Source organism: Hypanus sabinus, chromosome 21 (assembly GCF_030144855.1).
Source record: "Hypanus sabinus isolate sHypSab1 chromosome 21, sHypSab1.hap1, whole genome shotgun sequence".
Classification (NCBI taxonomy): domain Eukaryota; kingdom Metazoa; phylum Chordata; class Chondrichthyes; order Myliobatiformes; family Dasyatidae; genus Hypanus; species Hypanus sabinus.
The window spans coordinates 19,387,133-19,408,602 of record NC_082726.1 but is presented as its reverse complement, the minus strand read 5'-3'; the positions used below and the strand labels follow the sequence as shown (position 1 = coordinate 19,408,602).

The window sequence follows — 21,470 nt, the reverse complement described above, 5'->3', positions numbered from 1 at the left end:
TAAATAATCGTGGTTTTGGGCCAAGACCCTTCTTCAGGATTGGGGAGGAAGGGGGAGGAAGCCAGAACAAGGTGGGGGGGGGGCAGAGGAGAAGAGGATAGGCTAGAAAGTGATGGGTTAAGCCAGGTGGCTGGGGAAGGGGGGTTGAAATAAGAAACTGGGAGGTGTCAAGTAGAAAAGGCAAAGGGCTGGAGAAAAAGGAGTCGGAGAGTTGACTATGGGAGAAAGGGAAGGAGGGCAGAGGAGACAGGCAGGTGAGGAGAAGAGGTCAAAGGGGAGCTAGAGGGAGGAATTGAAGAAAGGGAAGAGGGAGGGGAAAATTACCAGAAGTTCGAGAAATCAGTGTTCATGCTATCAGGTTGGAGGCTACCCAAATGGAATATGAGGTGTTGCTCCTCCAACCTGAGTGTGGTCTCATTGTAGCAGAGGGGGCATGGACCGACATGTCGCAGTGGGAACGAGGAAAAAAAGTGAAGTATGGATAAACAATAAAGTGCAAGATTGAGGCCAAGGGTCCATCTGGTCATACAAGAGTCTGATAATAGGAGCGACCCCTGAGCCTGCTGGTAGGTGCTTTCAATGGGAGAGGGAAGAAAAGAGACTATCAGGGGCGGGTGGGGCCTTTTACCAAGGCAGCGAGAAATGTAGATAGAGTCCCTGCAGGGGAGGCTGGTTACTGTGTCCCCAGCTCTCTATAGTTGCTGGTGGTCACGTGCCGAGCAAGCCATAATGCTTCCTATGATTCGTTGGTGTTACGAATGTGGAGCAACTCTGAGGGGCCGAAGGGTGCAAAGTCGCCCCCTCCTTTTTTGAGAATCGCAAGATCGCTATTATTTCGGGTCTGAGACCCAGGAAATGAGAGAGATAAACAGCTCATTTCAGGAAATGAGAGAGAGAGAGACGCAGAATACACAACCCGGTGGAATGTCTCCTGACATAAGCGGAACGGAACCACTGATTACTGCTGTTGTCTCTTGGAGAAGGAATTGTGTATTGAGTACTGTACTCTTCATTGAAACCCTTCAGGGGGCAACCAGAGTGGTCTGGTTGAGGGATTGCATCATCCCAACCTGACTGACATCTGAGACCCCGTGTGTAAGGATAAAAGATGGGTCTGGGGAACACCTCTCAGACGCACCAGGAGAAACGCTAGAAATCCAGTGACAGTGTTTTATAGCAAAAGCCGGTGAGAGTTCGTGTGCGTCCTCCCTTGCCAGGGTGGCGGGCTCATCACGGAAAAACGGTTTAGCTAAAGGAGAGGTCACACTTGAACGGCCACAGCAACGAGACACCGATGGATCAAAATCATAAAGGAAGGTTGGAAAAACACTTAGCGGTAACTGTTCCCATTTTTCTATCTCTCTCTCTCCAACAATTGCAACACAGCGACAAACAAATGACGGCAGCCTGTGTGAACTGCGGCGAACTTTACATTTCCATCGGACAATTCATTATCCCCTAGACCGGGGGTCGGCAACCCGCGGCTCCGGAGCCACATGTGGCTCTTTTACGTCTGTGCTGCGGCTCCCTGTTGCTTTGGGAAATAATTGGTTGTGGCGACCCTTTTCCTGGCACATCCGAACTGACTCACAATTAGATAGCCTACGGGGGTTTGCGAGCACAGAGCTTTGGAGCCTCTGCGCCATGGGGGGGCAGGTTGAGGGAGGCTTAAAAGTGAGGCTGAAGATTTCGAATAAAGTTTTTTCCTTCGACTGCAGTTACCGACTCCGTGTCATAATTTTAGCGCTGCGTGTAGCACACCGCTACATGGTCAGTATTTAATTAAAATGTATTTTATGTTAGTTTGTTAGTTTTTGAAATGTAAATCTAAATTTGAAGATTATGGTGATCTTGTACAATCTAAATAAGACGTTGTGGCGACCCATTTCCTGACACATCCGAACCGGCTCACAATTAGCCAGCGTTCAGGCTAAGGGAGAGAGCCTACGGGGGTTTGTGAGTACGTGTCTTTTGCAGCATCCGCGCCCATGGGGGGCGGGTTGAGGGAGGCTTAAAAGCAAGGCTGTTTAGTTCGAATAAAGCTATCTTTGACTGCAGTTTACTGACTGCGTGTAGCACACCGCTACAACGTGTTTTTATCGCTGGCTGTCCAGAGGGGAGGTGCTGAAACGCTTTGTCGCTTGTCTGGAAGAAGTGAAAACTTTCCTGGGCAGCAAAGGGCTCACCTTTCCTGAGCTGGAACAGCCAGAGTGGCTGGAAAAGCTACACTTCATGGTAGACATGACAGCGCACCTGAACACGCCGAACACAGCTCTTCGGGGAAAGGACGCACAGCCCTGCACATGTTTGAGGATGTTTTGGCATTCGAGCGCAAGCTGACAGTGCTTGCCGGAGATTTACAGAAAGGCCCATTGTCTCACTTCCCCAATTTGAGAGAGTTCAAACAAGGTCACGACATGATAAATTCGGAGTATTTACATTCTGCAATCATCGCAATGCAAACATCGTTTGGGAAACGCTTCTGTGAGTTCAGAGAGGAAAAAAACACATTATCCTTCCCGGTCACTCCCCTAAGCATCGATCCATCCCTACTGAATACGACTGCATTGTCAGGTGTGAGTCAACCTGAACAAGTATGATAAATATTTTAATTGCCTATTATTTTACGTATATTCATATGTTTTCATTGTTCAGTGAAATAGTCCTTTTATTTTTCAGGTTGACAGCTGGCTGACGTTATTTTTGGTTTGCTGCTGACGGCAAATTTAAGTTTGGCGTTTTTCATAAATACAAGAAGGACTCAAATAGACGTTGAGTATTTTACTTAAAAGTAACCTTCAACCCAACGTCTTTTTTTCGGAGTTCAAAATGTTTTTGTTGCATGCAGAAATGTAATTTCGTTTTCTCTGCAGGAGTTCATCAATTTCATAAATGCAACACATTATAGTTTGTTTATACATAGCATAAAGGCAAAACAAAACGTTGTATGCAGTGTTATTTCATTTTAAATGTCAAATGGGTTTTGCGGCTCCCAGTGTTTTCTTTTCTGTGGGAAACGGGTCCAAGTGGCTCTTTCAGTGGTAAACGTTGCTGACCCCTGCCCTAGACAATGACAGAGCTTATTTCTTATTGATTATTATTATACCAGCACTTTTAGGTTTAGTATTGACGACATATATTATCTGTATATTTGCATTGATATTATTTTTGTGTATTTTTACTAATAAATACTGTTAAAAATAGTATCACCAGACTCCAACGGACCTCTCTATCTTTGCTGGTAAGTAACCCAGTTAAGGGGTTCGTAACATTGGTAAGGGTCAGTAGATACACGCCAAAGTTCTTTAGCCACCTGGGGGAGTAGAAGCACTGGTGAGCTTTCTTTGCCATGACACCAGGAGAGACTACTGGTGATGTTTACACCTATGGGGACTTCAAGCTGTCAACCCACTCGACCTCAACACCGAGGATGTAGTCAGGAGCTTGGGCACTGACCCACTTTCTGAAGTCAGTGACCAGTCCTCTTGTTTTGCTGACATTGAGGGAAAGGTTGTTGTCATGACACCACGTTACTAAGCTCTCAATCTCCTTTCTATACTCCCGACTCATCGTTATTTGTGGTACGGCCCACTACGAGAACTGTCAGCAGCAAACTTGTAGGTGGAGTTAGGGCAGGATCTGCCTGTGCCATCACCAGTGTACAGGGAGTAGAGCTGGGGCACGTGGAGCACCAGTATTTAGAATAATCATGGCAGAGGTGTTGCTACCTATCTTTAATGATTGTGGTCTGTTAACCAGGAAGCCAAGGATCCAGGTGCAAATAGAGGCACTAAATCTTTCAAACCTCAGGCTTATTAGGAGCAGCGTGGAGACAGAGGAAGAGGATTCTGTGCTCTGGAACCTGCTCTACAATCTAATTAAGTCACAGCAATGAATTCAGCCCCCTAGGCCTCAGGGCATCCATACCTTATGTCTTGAGGCAAGCTTTGGGTCATCCTCCCAGAGGCTGACAGGTTCTTGATTAGTAGTGGCATCAAAAAAAGGGTTCATTTATTATCAAAGTACACAACTCTGAAATTCTTCTTCTCCAGATGGCCATGAAACCAAGAAAGAAAAGAACGGCAGCACAATCATCACCCCCAAATCCCTCCTCCCTGCACAAAAAGACAAACAAAAACAGAACAGGCACATTGACCCCAAATCCCCCTCCCACACACACAGGAAAGATCAGGTGAAAAACAGAGAATACAAAAAAAACATAAGACTGAAAGAAAAACCTTAGTCCAAGTCCACATCGCAGAAAACCTGGGCAACATTCTCCCTCTCCGCAGCAGAGTGATCTCACCAGTGTTAAAAAGGCAGGCACCCAGCATTTCAATCACCCTCGTCCCTCGAATCAGTGAACTATGGAAGCTTTTATCAGTGAAATGGAGTCGATCATCAGCTCGCAGGCTCCTCTCCAGGAGGTTCCCACAGACTGCCTCTGCTTCCTGGAATCCCCTCGGAGACTGCAGAGCGCTGAAGCACCTAAACCATCTCCGAACCACCGGCTCCAACAGTTCCAGAATCACATTCAAGATGAAAAACAAACATAAAAGACAAAGGAACTGATCTATCCTGAAGATATCAACCAAAGGAGTAATGTACACAGCACCATCTTGACCGGATTCTTGGTTAGCCAGGAAAAAAGGCCAGAGAATGGGATTGAGAGGGATAGTAAATCAGCCATGATGGAATGGAGGAGCAGAATCAATGGGCCAAATGGCCTTATACTACTCCTATGTCATATGGAGTTTGGCACAAAAATCTATTGCAATTCATCACCCAGTGAGAACTTCACTATGAAGAGATACTGTTTATTTGGATGAGATGTTTGACTAAAACCCATTTCCTTACCCTATAAATATAACAATTCCCATTGGCAATAAGTTGAAGACCAGTGGAGCCATCCGCAGAATAGTACCCAATATTTATCCCAAATCAATAAAACAACAAATTCAGCCAAACAGGCAGTAACTTTGAAGGAAACTGGACAGTTACCATTTCAAGACTGGAGATCTGCACAGTCTCTTCTGTCTTTGTTTATCCTTCAATCAACTTCACAGGAAGAAACCAGATTATCACAATCATATTGTTGCTTCTAGGACTTTGCAGTGTACAATCCATCTGTCATGATTTCATCCATAAAGCACTTTATAAAGTGCTTCATAGGCTGTATAGTGTTCTGTTCTTCAAGTTGTGAATAGTACCATGTAACTGGATGCCTTCCTGTTCAGTTTCATAAGCACTCAGGTGTTAAAAAAAAATATTTCATGAATCAAAAGAAACTGCAGTGGTTGGAAATCTGAAATAAAAACAGAAGATACTGGAAGTGCTCAGAAGGTCAGGCAGCATCTATGGGGAGAGATGGGGGCTCTTCATGAGAAAATTCTGTTTGAGGAAAGCTCACTCTCTAAACGCAAGACATACAGATGCTAGAAACCTGAACAAAACCCACAAAATGCTGGAGGAACTCAGCATCTCTGAAGGGGAATAAACAGTCAACGTTTCGAGCACCGTCCACAGATACTCTGTAAATGTAATTTTTTATTTAGGAAGCTTACATGGACCATAAAACGCAGCATTAACCAATTACAATGAACACCCGTGTCCCCACTCAATCTACTCACCTGGACGCAGCGTCTAGTTGTCACCATTTACAAGATTCCAGAAGCAACAACGTGATTGTTTTATTCTCTCAACTTGCACTGATATTGTAATATTTATTTTGTCATGTATGCTGTATATAATTTGTGTTAATTGTAGTCTACATTAACTTAACTGTATGTGTATAATGTGCTGTGTTTCTGCTGTAAACTTTCATGACATTCATATCTTGTGACAATAAACTTGAAGCTGGCTGAATTTAACAAATTGATAACTTAAGACATCTTAACAACTCCGTACGCCTATAGCTTAACAGTTACGCATGTCTGTAGCAACAAATTTAAACTTATTTATCCTGACGAAGGGTCTCGGCCCGAAACGTCGACAGCACTTCCCCCTATAGGTGCTGCCTGGCCTGCTGCGTTCCACCAGCATTTTGTCTGTGTTGTAATTTAAACTTACCGAAGTTTAACAGCAACCACCTGATCACTGCCAGCCGGGCCCGTTTGGCAGGCATGCGCATTACCGGTTTTGCGCGCTCTCCAATTTTACGCAGGCGCAGACGTGGCTGACGGTCCTCCCAGTGATACGCAGGTGCAGTTGCTGCCGGAGGGAAGACCCGGCCTCCAGTGGCGCGCAGGCGTAGTTGCTGTCAGGGCGATTAGTCCGGGGGAAGGGATTGTGGCGGGAGCTGGTCCGATGGTTTTGTCGTTCCGGCTGTAGAAGGTAAATGGCGGCTCTGCCCGCAGTGCAAGGGAGTGGCTTTAAATCCCGAGTCGAGGGGGGAGGGGGGGCAAGAGAAAGGGTCCGGGAGCCGCGGTGCGAGCGTTGCGCGTCTCGACGTAATTCCTGGCGGGGTTTGGGGCGGTGGATTCGGGGGGAGGAGCGGGAGTCCCGTCACTCTGACTGGCCCCGAAGGGACATCTGAGCCTCGCCTCTGATCCTCACAGATCCCTACACCTCACTCCCTGCTGGGATATTTCCCACTGAGTTCTGGTTGGGAATTTGACCTGGTCACTGTCACCGAAGCATTCAACAGGTCAGGCAGGGGAGGATAGGGTGCCCAAACTCTTCTGTCATAAACTCCATCTAAGAGTTTTCAGGCGCTTTTTTGTGCTTCTGTTATTTGTTGCTGGTCTGAAGGATTTCTGGGTAGGCACGTCCCAGTCACAATGAAAGTTGAGCGAAGTTTTAGCTTTAATTTTTTAGCTAGAATTCACCGCAGCAAAAATTCGTTTAAGCAGCATAATGTTTAAGTCAATACAACTGTACTAAAAACAAAATCCTGGGAGAACTCGGGGTAGGCATCGTCTGAGCAGCAAAAGAGATTAAATGTTTCAGATCCATGATTTCTGAAGGAAAAAAATTATACATTCATTGGTTGATTTGCATGCCGTCCATCGGATACTTCCATTACAACGGTGTACTAAGTAGTACAAGGAAATGAAGTGCTATCGTTCCTGAGAAGGTGCAGTACAAACAAGCATAAGGTTCCAGTCCATAATGACTGTGAGTTCAAGAGTCCATCTTACCATACGGGGACTGTTTGATTGTCTTATAATAGCAGGATGGAAGTTGTCCTTCAGCCTTATTGAACGTACCCTTTCAGACTTTTGTATTTTCTGCCGGATGGGAAGATGAAAAGCGAAAATGCCTGGGGTAGGTAGGGTCTTTGATTATATCAACTACTTTGCTGTGGAAAAATATAGCCAGAGGCCATGAAGGGGAGGTTGGTTTCTATGATGTGCTGAGATGTGTCCATAACTCTGAGGTTCCTTGCAGTGGTCATATTAAGATGTGATGCATCTGGATAGGATGTATTTTGTGGTAAATCAATTAAAAATTGTGAGGGTGAAGGAGGTGGCATGTCAAATTTCTTTAGGCTCCTGGTGTGATTGAACTTAGCCATTAACCTTTCTGTTGCTGCTGTGCTTTTTGGCCTTCTGAGTGTTTAAAGCAATTCTTGTTTATATTCCAGGCTTCCAATGTCTGCTGCTTTTTGCTTTCCCTTTTCAGGACCAGACCTCCAGTGGTTTCTTACATCTGTCAGATTTTCTTCAGCTGAATGATGGTTATATGACCAGATTCCAAGTTTTAACCACTGCAGTTATGACCGCACACTACAGAAACATGGCCCCTTGTATGTTGCCAAATGCTAAAACTAGATGTTTTGAGGTTGTGTACAGGGGAACCGTGACGTGGTTTAAACCTTCAGTGACCTTGAACATTTGTAAACAAATATTTAGTTTATTTCAATGTCATGGTCAATGTACTGTTTTTAAAAGTTGCAATCAAGTTACTGAATAAATGTACAATGGGGTACATTTGCTGTTCTTTACAGAAAAGCAACCACACAAAGTTCTGAAATTTAAATGTTGACAACAAGAGGGTTGCTGTAATTGGATTTTGTGTCTTTTAATTGCTAATCCTGTAAACCTTGCTATAAACTGTATGCATGTGCACAGATGTAATTGGCCATGCCTGTGATAGCTGCTAGGGCAATGTGTAAAGATGCATGTAAGTGTCAACTTCAAGTGCAGATTTAATCCATCTAGAGCAACATTTCTGAAACACTGTGGAAGCATTTATAATGCTGTCTATAATTTAAAATTGCAATAGAGTGATAGACTTCCTACCTGAAACAGATAGAATGATGGCTGGAGTTTGTTATACAGATTAGGAGAGGCCAGGAAATCCATTTTATTAATATTATCATCATTTAATCTGATATAAAATCCTTCCACAAGTTCTTGTTGCCTTTTGAGGGATGAGTACAAAACACAGAAGAAAAAGAAACTGGAAATAGACAATAGACGATAGATGCAGGAGTAGGCCATTCAGCCCTTTGAGCCAGCACCGCCATTCAATGTGATCATGGCTGATCATCCACAGTCAGTACCCTGTTCCTGTCATCTCCCCGTATCCCTTGACTCCGCTATCTTTAAGAGCTCTATCTAACTCTTTCTTGAAAGCATCCAGAGAATTGGCCTCCACTGCCTTCCATAGATCCACAACTCACTTGGTGAAAAATTTTTTACTGAACTCTGTTCTAAATGGCCTCTGGTTCTGGACTCCCCCAACTTCGGGAACATGTTTCCTGCCTCTAGCATGTCCAATCCCTTAATAATCTTATATGTTTCAATCAGATCCCCTCTCATCCTTCTAAATTCCAGTGTATACAAGCCCAGTCACTCCAATCTTTCAACATATGATAGTCCTGCCATCCCGGGAATCAACCTCGTGAACCTACACTGCACTCCCTCAATAGCAAGAATGTCCTTCCTCAGATTTGGAGACCAAAACTGAACACAATACCCCAGGTGTGGTCTCACCAGGGCCCTGTACAACTGCAGAAGGACCTCTTTGCTCCTATATTCAACTCCCCTTGTTATGAAGGCCAACATGCCATTAGCTTTCTTCACTGCCTGCTGTACCTGCATGCTTACTTTCAGTGACTGATGAACAAGGACACCTAGATCTCGTTGTACTTCCCCTTTTCCTAACGACACCATTCATGTAGTAATCTGCCTTCCTGTTCTTACCACCAAAGTGGATAACCTTACATTTATCCACATTAAACTGCATCTGCCATGCATCTGCCCACTCACCCAACCTGTCCAAGTCACCCTGCATTCTCCTAACATCCTCATATTTCACACTGCCACCCAGCTTTGTGTCATCTGCAAATTTGCTAATGTTACTTTTAATCCCTTCATCTAAATCATTAATGTATATTGTAAATAGCTGCAGTCCCAGCACCGAGCCTTACGGTACCCCACTAGTCACTGCCTGTCATTCTGAAGAGGACCCGTTAATCCCTACTCTTTGTTTCCTGACTGCCAACCAGTTTTCTATCCGTGTTAATACCCTACCCCCAATACCATGTGCTCAAATTTTGCCCACTAATCTCCTATGTGGGACCTTATCAAAGGGTTTCTGAAAGTCCAGCTACACTACATCCACTGGCTCTCTCTTGTCCATTTTCGTAGTTACATCCTCAAAAAAATCCAGAAGATTATTCAAGCATAATTTCCCCTTCGTAAATCCATGCTGACTCAGACCGATCCTGTTACTGCTAACCAAATGTGCCGCTATTTCATCTTTTATAATCAACTCCAGCATCTTCCCCACCACTGATGTCAGGCTAACTGGTCTATAATTCCCTGTTTTCTCTCTTCCTCCTTTCTTAAAAAGGTGGGATAACATCAGCTGCCCTCCAATCCTCAGGAACTGATCCTGAATCTATGGAACATTGGAAAATGATTACCAATGCGTCCACCATTTCTAGAGCTACCTCCTTAAGTATCCTGGGATGCAGACCATCAGGCCCTGGGGATTTATCAGCCTTCAGTCCCATCAGTCTACCCAACACCATTTTCTGCCTAATGTGAATTTCCTTCAGTTCCTCCGTTACTCTAGGTCTGGCCACTATCACTTCTGGGAGATTGTATGTGTCGTCCCTAGTGAAGACAGATCCAAAGTACCTGTTCAACTCCTCTGCCATTTCCTTGTTCCCCATAATAAATTCACCCGTTTCTTCCTTCAGGGGCCCAACTTTGGTCTTAAAGAAGCTTTACTATCCTCCTTATATTCTTTGCTAGCTTACCTTCGTACCTCATCTTTTCTCACCGTATTGCCTTTTCAGTTATCTTCTGTTGCTCTTTAAAAGTTTCCCAATCCTCTGGCTTCCCAATCATCTTTGCTATGTTCTTGCGGTATTTTATTTTTACTTGTTCCCGGGAGTGTTTTTTTTTCAAGCTTAAGTTTATCTGGCAATATTAAGCTGTGGGTCTGATTTTTGAGATGTGTAAATCACCTTCCGCTTGTGATTAAAAAATAAAATGTTGGAAATAGAGGGAATATCTGTGGAGATAGAAACAAAGGTACATGTTTCAGATTGACGAGAAAGTCAGAAAACCAGATCAAAGTTCAAAGTAAATTTACTATCAGAGTTCGTATATGTTACCATATGCAACCCTGAGATTGATTTTTTTATGGTCGTACTCAGTAAATTTATATAATAATAATCATAACAGAATGAATGAAAGATCGCTGAACTTGCACGTTAAATCAGTGTGCAGAAGACGATATCAAGAACATGAGGAAGAGTCCTTGAAAGTGAGTCCATAGGTTGTGGGATTGTCCCAATGATGGGGCAAGTAAAGTTGAGTGAAGCTATCTGGTTTGGTTTAAGATCCTGATGGTTGAGGGGTAGTAACTGTTCCTGAGCCTGGTGGCAGCAGCAAAAAGAGCATGTCATGGGTGGTGGGGGTCCCAGATGGATGCTGCCTTCCTGCAACAGTGTCTCAGTCATGGGGAGGGTTTTGCCTGTGATGGACTGGCCGTGTCCACTACTTTTTGTAGGATTTTCCATACCAGGCTGTGATGCAGATAATCAATATACTTTCCACTACACATCTATAGATGTTTGTCAAAGTTTTAGATGTCATGTTGAATCTCCACAAACTCGTAAGGAAGTAGAGGCACTGCTGTACTTTGTTTGTAATTGCACATGCATACTGGGCCCTGGATAGATCCACTAAAATAATAACGCCAAGGAATTTAAAGTTGCTGACTCTCTCCACCTCTGATAGGACTGGCTCATGGACCTCTGGTTTCCTCTTCTTGAAGTCATTAATCAGCTCTTTGGTCTTGTTATGAGGTTATTGTTGTGGCACCACTCAGCCAGATTTTCAATCTCCCTCCTATATGCTGATTTATCACCATCTTCGAGTTGGTATACAACGGTGGTGTCAGCAAATTTGAATTTGGCATTGAAGCTGTGCTTAGCCACACAGTCGTAATTATAAAGCGAGTAGAGCAGGGAGTGAAGCACACAGCCTTGTGCTGATATAGATTGTGGAGGAGATGTTGCTGCCAATTGAAATTGACTGGGGTCTGTAAAAGAGAAAATCCAGGGTCCTTGTTGCACAAAGAGGTATTGAGGCCGAAGTCTTGGAGATTTTGATTGGTTACTGATGGTATTAAATCAGAGACTGCCCGAGCACAAATCTAGCATGTTTGCATTTCATTTATGATACAGATATTTCCTGATTAACTGCGGCTGCTGTTTCTGTCCACAGAACCTGAAAACAATGGAGGAAGATCATAGCCCAGCATCTGACACTGTGTCTCACCCCGGTGATGTGATAGAAAAGACCCGGAACTCTGGCACCTCTCAGTCAAAACCCAGGGGCATGAATACATACCCACCAGTATGTCGTTTCTATTCTCGTGGAAGGTACTGTCAGTTTGGCCGGAGGTGCCGATTTCTGCACGAGCATCAGGAGCAACGGATTGCTCCAAGTGTGCCTGAAAGCCAGAGCAGTGGAGCTGCTGAAAATATCCCTCAGTGCCAGAGTGGAGCAGAATGTCCTGCAGGCAGTGGCCTAGTCAGGTTTGCTGAGGACGCTGCCGCACAGGGACGAACTCGCTTTGGAACACCCAAGATGACGGGACCCAGAGAGAGAGCTAAAAGGCCGTGCCGTTACTTTCTGTCCGGCTATTGTGCGATGGAAGAGCGGTGCCGTTTTTGGCATCCCGAGCGGTTGCCTGCGTTGAGAGACCCTGTGGATCCCGAGCCCACCCGAATCAGTCTGAGACCTGGACCAGGGCCGCTCATTCGACCTCCCTTGCCCCGGCCTGCTGTGGTCAAGGATGAAGTAAAGCTCAGCGAGCTGACCCAGGAGGTTGCCCGGCAGCTTCGAGAGACTGAAATCAACCAGCTGTTGAAACGTTTCCCAAAGGACCAGTTGATCATTCAGGAGAGTGAGGATGGGAAGCAGACTTTTTACCGCCTTGTGGTGGAGCCTACAGACCCAGACTGGGTAAGTCATGGGGGACATGCAGAGCGAGACCTTATTGTCAGAATGAGCATATTGGAAATCCTATCATTCAGCTCAGAATAACTAATATCATACTGAGTGTGCAGCACTGACATAGCTCAATGTCGTGGTCACAGGTTTCCTGTGAGTGTTCCGGTTTCCTCCCATATTCCAAAGACATATGGGTTAGGGCTAGTAAGTTGTGAGCATGCTATTTTGGCACAGGAAGCGTGGTGATACTTGCAGGCTGCCCAGCATAATACATGCTGATTTGATTTCACGCAACAACACATTTTGCTCTGTTTCGATTTACGTGACAAATAGAGCCAAACGAAAGGTTCAAGATCTCATTTATTCTCATTCAACTATATACATGTATGCAGTCAAACGAGACAATGCTCCTCTGGGACAAAGGTTCAAAACAGTCCATGTACATGTCATACAGCACATGAAATATTAATAGATAATAAAATAATATTCTGTAGATGTACAAGTTGCCATACAGTGCATATCCAACATACAGTTAAATATACAACAATATAATGCTACCGTCACTATCATAAATGATGCGTACTGGGTGGTAGCAGGGTGTTAAGAAGTCTCACAGCTGCTAGACTAAAACTAAAACTAATTTCTTGCACTTTGGTCATTATTCCCTCCTTACTTATTCATCTTCTGGCCTCTCCCACAATTCTGAGATGTATTGGTTGGTAGGTTATGTTAATTGATTATTGTAACTTGTTCCATGATAAAGCTAGGGTTAAATCGGGATTACTGGGTGACACAACTCAAAGCTCCAATTCCACTCTGTATCTCGATAAAATAAAATGCATCAAAACCACTCACTTCAAGAGTCATAGAAATAGGCCATCATCACATTGTTCTTCTCTAGCTTTTTAGTAAATAAATAGGATTAGACCCTCCTCCCTGCTGTTCCTTTGAAGCCATATAACTCTTTTCTCTTTGAGACTGGAATGGACTGTGAAGGAAGAGATGTTTCACTTGTGAATTCTTGGTCCTAGCCCATCCAGTGTAATCAAACATTTAAAAAGAATGCAGGTGCTGGAATTCTGAAATAAAAATGGGAAGCGCAGGAAGCATGTCATCTGTGTTCTTGTTTCAGGCCAACACACTGCTTAGTTCTTCAGATCTGACAAGATGCCTTTGACCTGGAAGAATAATTCAGTTTTTCTCTCTGAGTAAAATGGTGCTTGACCTACTGACTGTTTCTAGTGCTCTGTGATATCCCCACCTGTAGTGTATACAGTAGAGAACGTGTACTGTACTAGTGTGGTGGTGCAAAATTAAAAATCCAGGGCACGTTAAATCTATATTAAAAAGATTCATAAGGTAGATGGACCAAATTGTCAATTTTTCAAAGTAGAGCTCTGCAATTCATTTGAGATCAGGAAGCTCCTGTTACACAAAGTGGACACTTGGAGCTACAAGACTGTAGGATTTTCAGATTAGGTGAAAATATAGTGGAAAATAGAGCAAGGACAGGAGAAGTGGGTTTAAGGAACAGATCATCCCTGATCTCATGGGGCAGTGTGACAGGCTTGAAGGGACTAAATTATTTCTTTTGCTTTTCTGTATGGCAGGTAACATTTACTGACATTAGGAGGAGAGAATCAAACCTTTCCCTAGTGCTTCTAAGGACAGTCACTTGCACTCAAGCTGAGTTCTATGAAGTTAGCTTGCTGCAGTCTCTGACTGAGTGGCCTCTTATGGATAGTACTGTGGAGGATTTCACAACCAGCTGAATTACTATACTTGCCTGGCATCACTTGACAATAGGGCTGGTTTCAGTTTCAAACTACAGGGAAAAATTACTTGAGGTTATTGAGAATGAGGAACAGCAGGGAGCTGGGTCAGAACCTATTTATTTACCAAAAAAAAAGCTAACCCCTCTCTGCCCAGCTATTGAATACATTTTTGTATAATGTTTTTTTTTCAGAATGTTGTGTCCTGAATAGAGTTTACCTGTGATGGTGTTGCAAAGTTTTCCTCACTTGTGTGCTTGTGCACATGACACAAAGATTGTGTTTGACTTGGACGTTTCATTTCCTTGTGGAATATTACAGTCAAGGCCAATGTTTAATGTCCATCCCCAACTTGAGAAGATGGCAAGCCCAGATCAATCCTCATTATAAGGTATCTTCTTTCAGAATTAGGGACCAGGCCCTTAGAGGTGCATCTTATCATCAAATCCTGTTCCCACTGTTCCCTCTAATCTGGACTGCAGTCTACAATAGCAGGACCACTCAAGATGTTCATTGTTGACATCCTGTGTGACCCTAAGTGCATTCATATTGTCTTTGTCTCCCCCAGTTCTTTTGAACAATGCCTCCTGAGAGTTCTGCCTTCATAGTTTCATCTGCCTCTGCTATTAAATCTTGTCTTTTATTTATAAGGCCATTTTATGCTCTTTTCTATGTACCATTATGTTATCTACCTGTGCCAGCACAATATCAAGTACTGGGTTACTACCATTATAGAGTACATATGGGATGATGGTTACTCATTGCTGAACGTAGCAAAGCCATCAGTTCCAGTTAGATCATCGCTGACAGCTTATACTGTGGTGCTGACTTTAATACTATCTCTTGTGCTTTGTTTAGGCTAAGCCTGCTTGTGCAGGGTCTGAACTCTGCAACAATTGCTAACCTACCTTCTACACAGAATTACAAATTGTTTATGTGTTGTTTAGGTCCACAACTTGTGTATACTTCTCAATACTATTTTCCAATGCTTTCTTTGACTGATCTTTGTCTCCATGCATCATCTAGATCAGGCAGCTTTCTAAAGCTGGTCCACCATCCCTATATAAGACCTACTATTGATTTACATCATCTTACTCAGCATTGTCTTGTTGCAAGAATAATGAATCCTAATACTGGTTCATCTTTGGAGCCCTGTGCAAAGAATTTCCTCTAATCCTGCATTAGTCTGGTGAAGACTGGACGTCAAAGGAGAGGTGAGAAAGTGACTTGTTATCAAGTTCAGGTTTATTGTCCCCAACCCCACCCATTCTCACCACATTCTACCAGAGCACCATCGAGAGTGTCCTGACCAGCTGCATCACTGTCTGCTATGCATCAAATTGCAGGACCCTGCAACAGACTACTGAAAACATCATCAGGGTCTCTCTCAGGACTCCATTCAGGACTCATATCAAAAGTACGCAGTGCTTCCAGCATCGTCAATGACCCCTCGCATCATCTCTGACTTCCTTCCATCTGACAGAGGGTACCATAGCATAAGGACCAGAACTGTCAGGCTGGGTAAAAGCATCTTCCCGCAGGCTGTTACACTTCTTTCCATCCTGCTACCCAACACATATAAACGCCCTGTTTGAATGCCCTGCTGACACCTCCCCCCCCCCGAACTCCCCAACTTATAGGCACTCAAGTCCTCCACTGGTCACTTTTCATCTTTTATTGATGCCATTTCACATGTTTATACAACTGCTTATTTTATTATAATAGTGCCAGTAACATTATGCTGTCTTACATAAATGTGCACCACACCCTTTGTCAACCTGTCAATCTTCAGGCCATGCCCCACTCGAGGACTTGTGCAAATATTATTTTGTGACCATATGTGCTGGATCATAACTATGTGCTGTCTGTGACTGAATATACTTTGTTTTGCACCTTGGTCCCAGAGGAACAATGTTCCATTTAGCTGTATACATGGGTATGGTTGAATGATGATAACTTGAACTTGATAACAAGCCACTTTCTCACCTGTCCGTTGGTGGACACTCTTCAGCTATATGTTCTTCTGTAAATATTCTAAAATAGCACTGGTTTCAAGGATTGTCTGAAATCTGACACTTTCACATTTTCTCACAAGAAAATCTGTAGATGCTAGAAATCAAAGCAACACACACAAAATGCTGGAGGAACTCAGCAGGCCAGGCAGCATTTTGTGGGTGTTTATTTCACATTTTCTGATTTCTTTTCCCATTAACTTACTCTAGGGTGGTATTAATCTCCTCCCCATCCCCACCTACATAAACAGCCTTTAGTTTTTCTCTGAATGAACTGCATAATTTTTTTTTTTGCAGTCCGTGGCCAATCACTGACATTGCAATGTTGATTCTCATTTTCTTTCTCTCTTGCAGCCTTTTGACTTGAAGGAGATGGACATACAGATTTGTTTCCCAGACAATTATCCTTTGGAGGTAAGAGGCAATGCTCCCAATGGCACGTAATGCAGGCTTTCACAGTCAAGAGCTATGTTCTTTATGTATGTGCTTTAGGACATTATTTTACATTAAAGGCAAGTTGTGGCATCAATCTACGAGACAGCCATATTGTGCATTATTTTTGGAAGAACATAAGTAAGACAAACCCTATCCTACAGTCAATAAGATCAAAGCTGATCTTGTTCATGGTGATCTACCTGCATAATGTTATCATTCTCAGTGAGAGGGTTCATAACCGTGTATGGTGCAGGAATTGAAGTGGAAACACATTCAAGTGATGGGTTATTTTTCTGAGGGGATTGCATTATGTTACAATAAACTGTCAGCAGGAGTTCACTCTACTCCATGTATGTCCCAGACATTAAGGGAACTATGCCTTGTACGGTTCGTACCTTGTTGAAAAATGAATTTACTAAACCTGTATTGTTTTCCCTTTGTCCTGTCTCAAATACAGTGGAATGTTACTTCAGCATTTTATTTCTTCTCTTATTCAAAGGTGTTCACTTTGGATATCCCTGAGGATCAGGATCTGCCAGCATCCATGGGGAGGTAAGGAGAAATGATGATAAACATTGAACCATTGGAAACGGATTATCTCTGGGTTTGGACTGAAAAATCTAATGCTTCTTTCGTTCAAGCCTGTCCTACTTTCCAAAGATGAAAGACCTTGTTTATTTTGACTACTAAACCCTTCTGTGTTTCATCACAACTTAATAAAAAAAGAACTTGCATTTATATGTGGATAAATGATGCAGGGGTATGGGACAAAGAAAACTCAGAACATTTGAAGAACAGTATCTGTGGAACAAAAAGTTTGCCAATGTTTTGGGTCAAGACCAGTTCTGGTCCCATTCTATCTTCCAAGATTTTAACAACAACCCCAAGTGATGCTATGCTTTAACTTAAATAAAAGCAGTAAAAGCTGGAAACACCCAGCAGCTCAGACAAATTCTGTGAAATGAGACAGGCGGAGTCCGTGCAAGCAGAGTCCTGGGCTTTGGCTAAGTGGGCTTCGGCAAGCTTGTGTGATTGCTCGCTGAGGGGAAGAAGGTAAGGTCGCTAGGTGCTTTTTAGACTTATTCTATTAATCCAGTTCAGGTATGGGGGAGACAGTCAGAGCAGTGGTGTGCTCCGTATGCAGTATGTGGGAGGTCAGGGTCAACACAGTTGTCCCTGATGACCACACCTGCAAAAGGTGCGTCCAGCTGCAGCTCCTATCAGACCGAGTTAGGGAGTTGGAGCAGGAGCTGGATGAACTATGGATCATTCGAGAGGTGGAGGCAGAGATAGATAGGAGTTATCAGGAGGTAGTCACACCAAAAAACCAAGAAGTAGGCAGATGGGAGACAGTCCAGAGAGGCAGGGGGAGCAGGCAGAGAGAGCAGAGCACCCCTGCGGCCATTCCCATTAACAATAAGTATACCGTACTGGATACTGTTGATGGGGATGACCTACCAGGAATGAGTTGTAGTGGTCCTGCCTCTGGCACAGAGGTTGAACCCTCAACTAGAAAGGGGAGGAGGGAAGAGAAGAGAGCGATAGTTTTAGGGGACTCTATAGTTAGGGGGGCAGATAGGAGATTTTGTGGGGCAGATCGGGAGTCTCGGATGGTATGTTGCCTCCCTAGTGCCAGGGTCCGGGACATCTCAGATCGGGTGCAGGCTATTCTTGAGAGTGAGGGCATGAACCCAGATGTAGTGGTCCATGTAGGGACCAATGATGTAGGTAAGGTGAGTGAGGGGGTCCTGCTTAGAGAGTTCAGGGAGTTAGGAGTGAAGCTGAAAGGCAGGACCTCCAGGGTGACAATCTCGGGATTACTACCTGTGCCACGTGCGAGTGAGGCGAAGAATAGAATGATTATGCACATTAATACGAGGCTGAGAGCATGGTGCAGGAAGGAAGGGTTCAGGTTTTTGGATAATTGGTCTTTGTTCCAGGGACATTGGGATCTGTTTCGAAGGGATGGTCTACATCTGAACCGGAGGGGTACTAACATTCTTGCAGGAGTATTTGCCAGTGCTGCTCGGGGGGGTTTAAACTAGATGTGCAGGGGGCAGGGATCCAGATCCAGAGGGTTGGTCAGAAGGTGCATGGGGTTAAATGTGTAGAAGGTTTGGGTGATCTTGAGAAGGTCATCAAAATTCAGGGTGCAATTTGCCCGATGGAAGTTCAAGGAGCTGGGTTAGGTACAGTAGACAGTGTTTTAAGCAAAGAGAGGAGGAATGGGCTAAGAATTCTATACTTGAATGCGCGTAGTGTCAGAAATAAGACAGATGAGCTTGAAACTCAGATGAAAATGGGGAACTACGATATTGTTGGGATAACGGAGACATGGCTGCAAGGGGATCAGGCCTGGGAATTGAGTGTACCAGGGTATACGTGCTATCGTAGAGACAGAAATATGGGAAGAGGGGGTGGGGTGGCCCTGTTGGTGAGGAATGAGATTCAGTCCTTAGCAAGAGGTGACTTGGGAACAGGGGAAGTAGAGTCTGTGTGGATTGAGCTGAGGAACAGTAAGGGTAAAAAGACCCTAATGGGTGTTGTGTACAGGCCCCCAAACAGTAGCGTGGATATTGGGTACAAGTTGATTAGGGAGTTAACATTGGCATGTGCTAAAGGTAATGCAGTCGTTATGGGAGATTTCAACATGCAGGTGGACTGGGAGAATCAGGTAGGTGCTGGACCCCAGGATAGGGAGTTTGTGGAGTGTCTAAGGGATGTATTTTTGGAACAGCTTGTGCTTGAGCCAACCAGGAACGAGGCTATTTTGGACTTGGTGATGTGTAATGAACAGGAATTGATAAGTGATCTTGAAGTAAAGGAGCCATTAGGAAGTAGTGATCATAACATGATAAGTTTTTATCTACAATTTGAGAGGGATAGGGGTAGATCAGAGGTGTCAGTGTTGCAATTAAATAAAGGAGACTACGGAGCCATGAGGGATGAGCTGGCCAAAGTTAAATGGGCAGATGCCCTGGCAGGAAAGACAGTGGATCAGCAGTGGCAGATATTCTTGGGCATAATACAAAAGATGCAAATGCAGTTCATTCCAATGAGAAGGAAGGATTCAAAGAGGGGGAAGGGGCCACAGTGGTTGACAAAGGAAGTCAGAGATTGTATAGCATTAAAGAAAAAGAAGTATGACAGGGCTAAGATGAGTGGGAATACTGATGATTGGGAAAGTTTTAAGGAACAGCAGATCTTAACTAAAAAAGCAATACGGAGAGAAAAAAATCAGGTATGAACTCAGTCTAGCCAGGAATATAAAAGGCGATAGCAAAAGCTTTTTTAGCTATGTGAAGAGAAAGAAGATAGTTAAGAACAATGTTGGCCCCTTGAAGAATGAATTGGGAGAAATTGTTATGGGAAACAGAGAAATGGCAACAGAATTTAATGCATACTTTAGATCTGTCTTCACCAGGGAGGACACAAGCAATCTCCCAGATGTATGGATGGGCCAGGGTCATAAGATATCAGAGGAATTGAGACAGATTGACATTAGGAAAGAAACTGTGATGAGTAGACTGGTCCGAGGGTTCTAAAAGAGGTGGCTCAGGAAATTGCGGATGCATTGGTAATCATTTTCCAATGTTCCTTAGATTCAGGATCAGTTCCTGAAGATTGGAGAGTGGCTAATGTTGTCCCACTTTTCAAGAAGGGAGGGAAGGAGAAAACGGAGAACTATCGCCCTGTTAGTCTAACGTCAGTCGTGGGGAAGATGCTTGAGTCCATTATTAAGGACGAAATAGTGGCACATCTAGATGGCAGAAATAGGATTAGGCCGAGCCAGCATGGATTTACCAAGGGCAAATCATGCTTGACTAATCTGTTGGAGTTTTTTGAGGGTGTAACAAGGATGTTAGATGAGGGTAAGCCAGTAGATGTTGTGTACCTAGATTTTCAGAAGGCATTCAATAAGGTGCCACATAGGAGATTGGTGAGTAAAATCAGAGCTCATGGCATTGGGGGCAGGGTTTCAACATGGATAGAAAACTGATAGAAACTGGCAGATAGAAAGCAAAGGGTAGCAGTGAATGGGTGTTTCTCAGACTGGCTGGAGGTGACTAGTGGGGTACCACAGGGCTCTGTATTGGGACCACAGCTCTTTACGATTTATGTCAATGATTTAGATGAGGGCATTGAAAACTATATCAGCAAGTTTGCTGACGATACTAAACTGGGTGGCAGTGTGACATGCGAAGAGGACGTTAGGAGAATACAGGGAGACTTGGATAGGCTGAGTGAGTGGGCAGATACTTGGCAGATGTCATTCAATGTGAATAAATGTGAAGTTATCCAGTTTGGAAGCTGGAACAAGAGGGCAGAGTATTGTCTGAACGGTGTCGAGTTAGGTAAGGGAGAAATGCAAAGAGACCTAGGAGTCCTAGTTCACCAGTCAATGAAGGTGAATGAGCAAGTGCAACAGGCAGTGAAGAGGGCAAATGGAATGTTGGCCTTTGTTACAAGGGGAATTGAATACAAGAGCAAGGATGTTCTTTTGCATTTGTACAGGGCCCTGGTGAGACCACACCTGGAATATTGTGTACAGTTTTGGTCTCCAGGTTTAAGGAAGGACATTCTGGCAATTGAGGAAGTGCAGCGTAGATTCACTAGGTTGATTCCTGGGATGGCAGGGCTGTCTTATGCAGAGAGATTGGAGAGATTGGGCTTGTACACGCTGGAATTGAGGAGATTGAGAGGGGATCTGATTGAAACGTTTAAGATAATTAAAGAATTTGATAGGATTGAGGCAGGAAATATGTTCCAGATGTTGGGAGAGTCCAGTACCAGAGGGCATGGATTGAGAATAAGAGGTCAGTTATTTA

At 44.0% G+C, this 21,470-nt stretch overlaps 1 protein-coding gene across 2 annotated transcripts in view; it reads left to right on the top strand.

Annotated features, from left to right (window-relative positions):
* The first annotated feature begins 6,198 nt into the window (after positions 1 to 6,198).
* The window catches only part of si:dkey-24l11.2 (uncharacterized protein LOC100034462 homolog), a 57,110-nt gene continuing 41,838 nt past the window's right edge, over positions 6,199 to 21,470 (top strand). The window contains exons 1-4 of one of the 2 annotated variants that reach the window (XM_059946134.1): positions 6,199 to 6,333; positions 11,691 to 12,434; positions 16,561 to 16,620; positions 17,141 to 17,193. In XM_059946134.1, the coding sequence (XP_059802117.1) occupies positions 11,703 to 12,434; positions 16,561 to 16,620; positions 17,141 to 17,193 (845 nt within the window). In that variant the 5' untranslated portion in view covers positions 6,199 to 6,333; positions 11,691 to 11,702. Of the gene's footprint in view, positions 6,334 to 6,528; positions 7,267 to 11,690; positions 12,435 to 16,560; positions 16,621 to 17,140; positions 17,194 to 21,470 lie in introns of those variants that run through there. The other variant, XM_059946133.1, reaches the window with a different exon arrangement.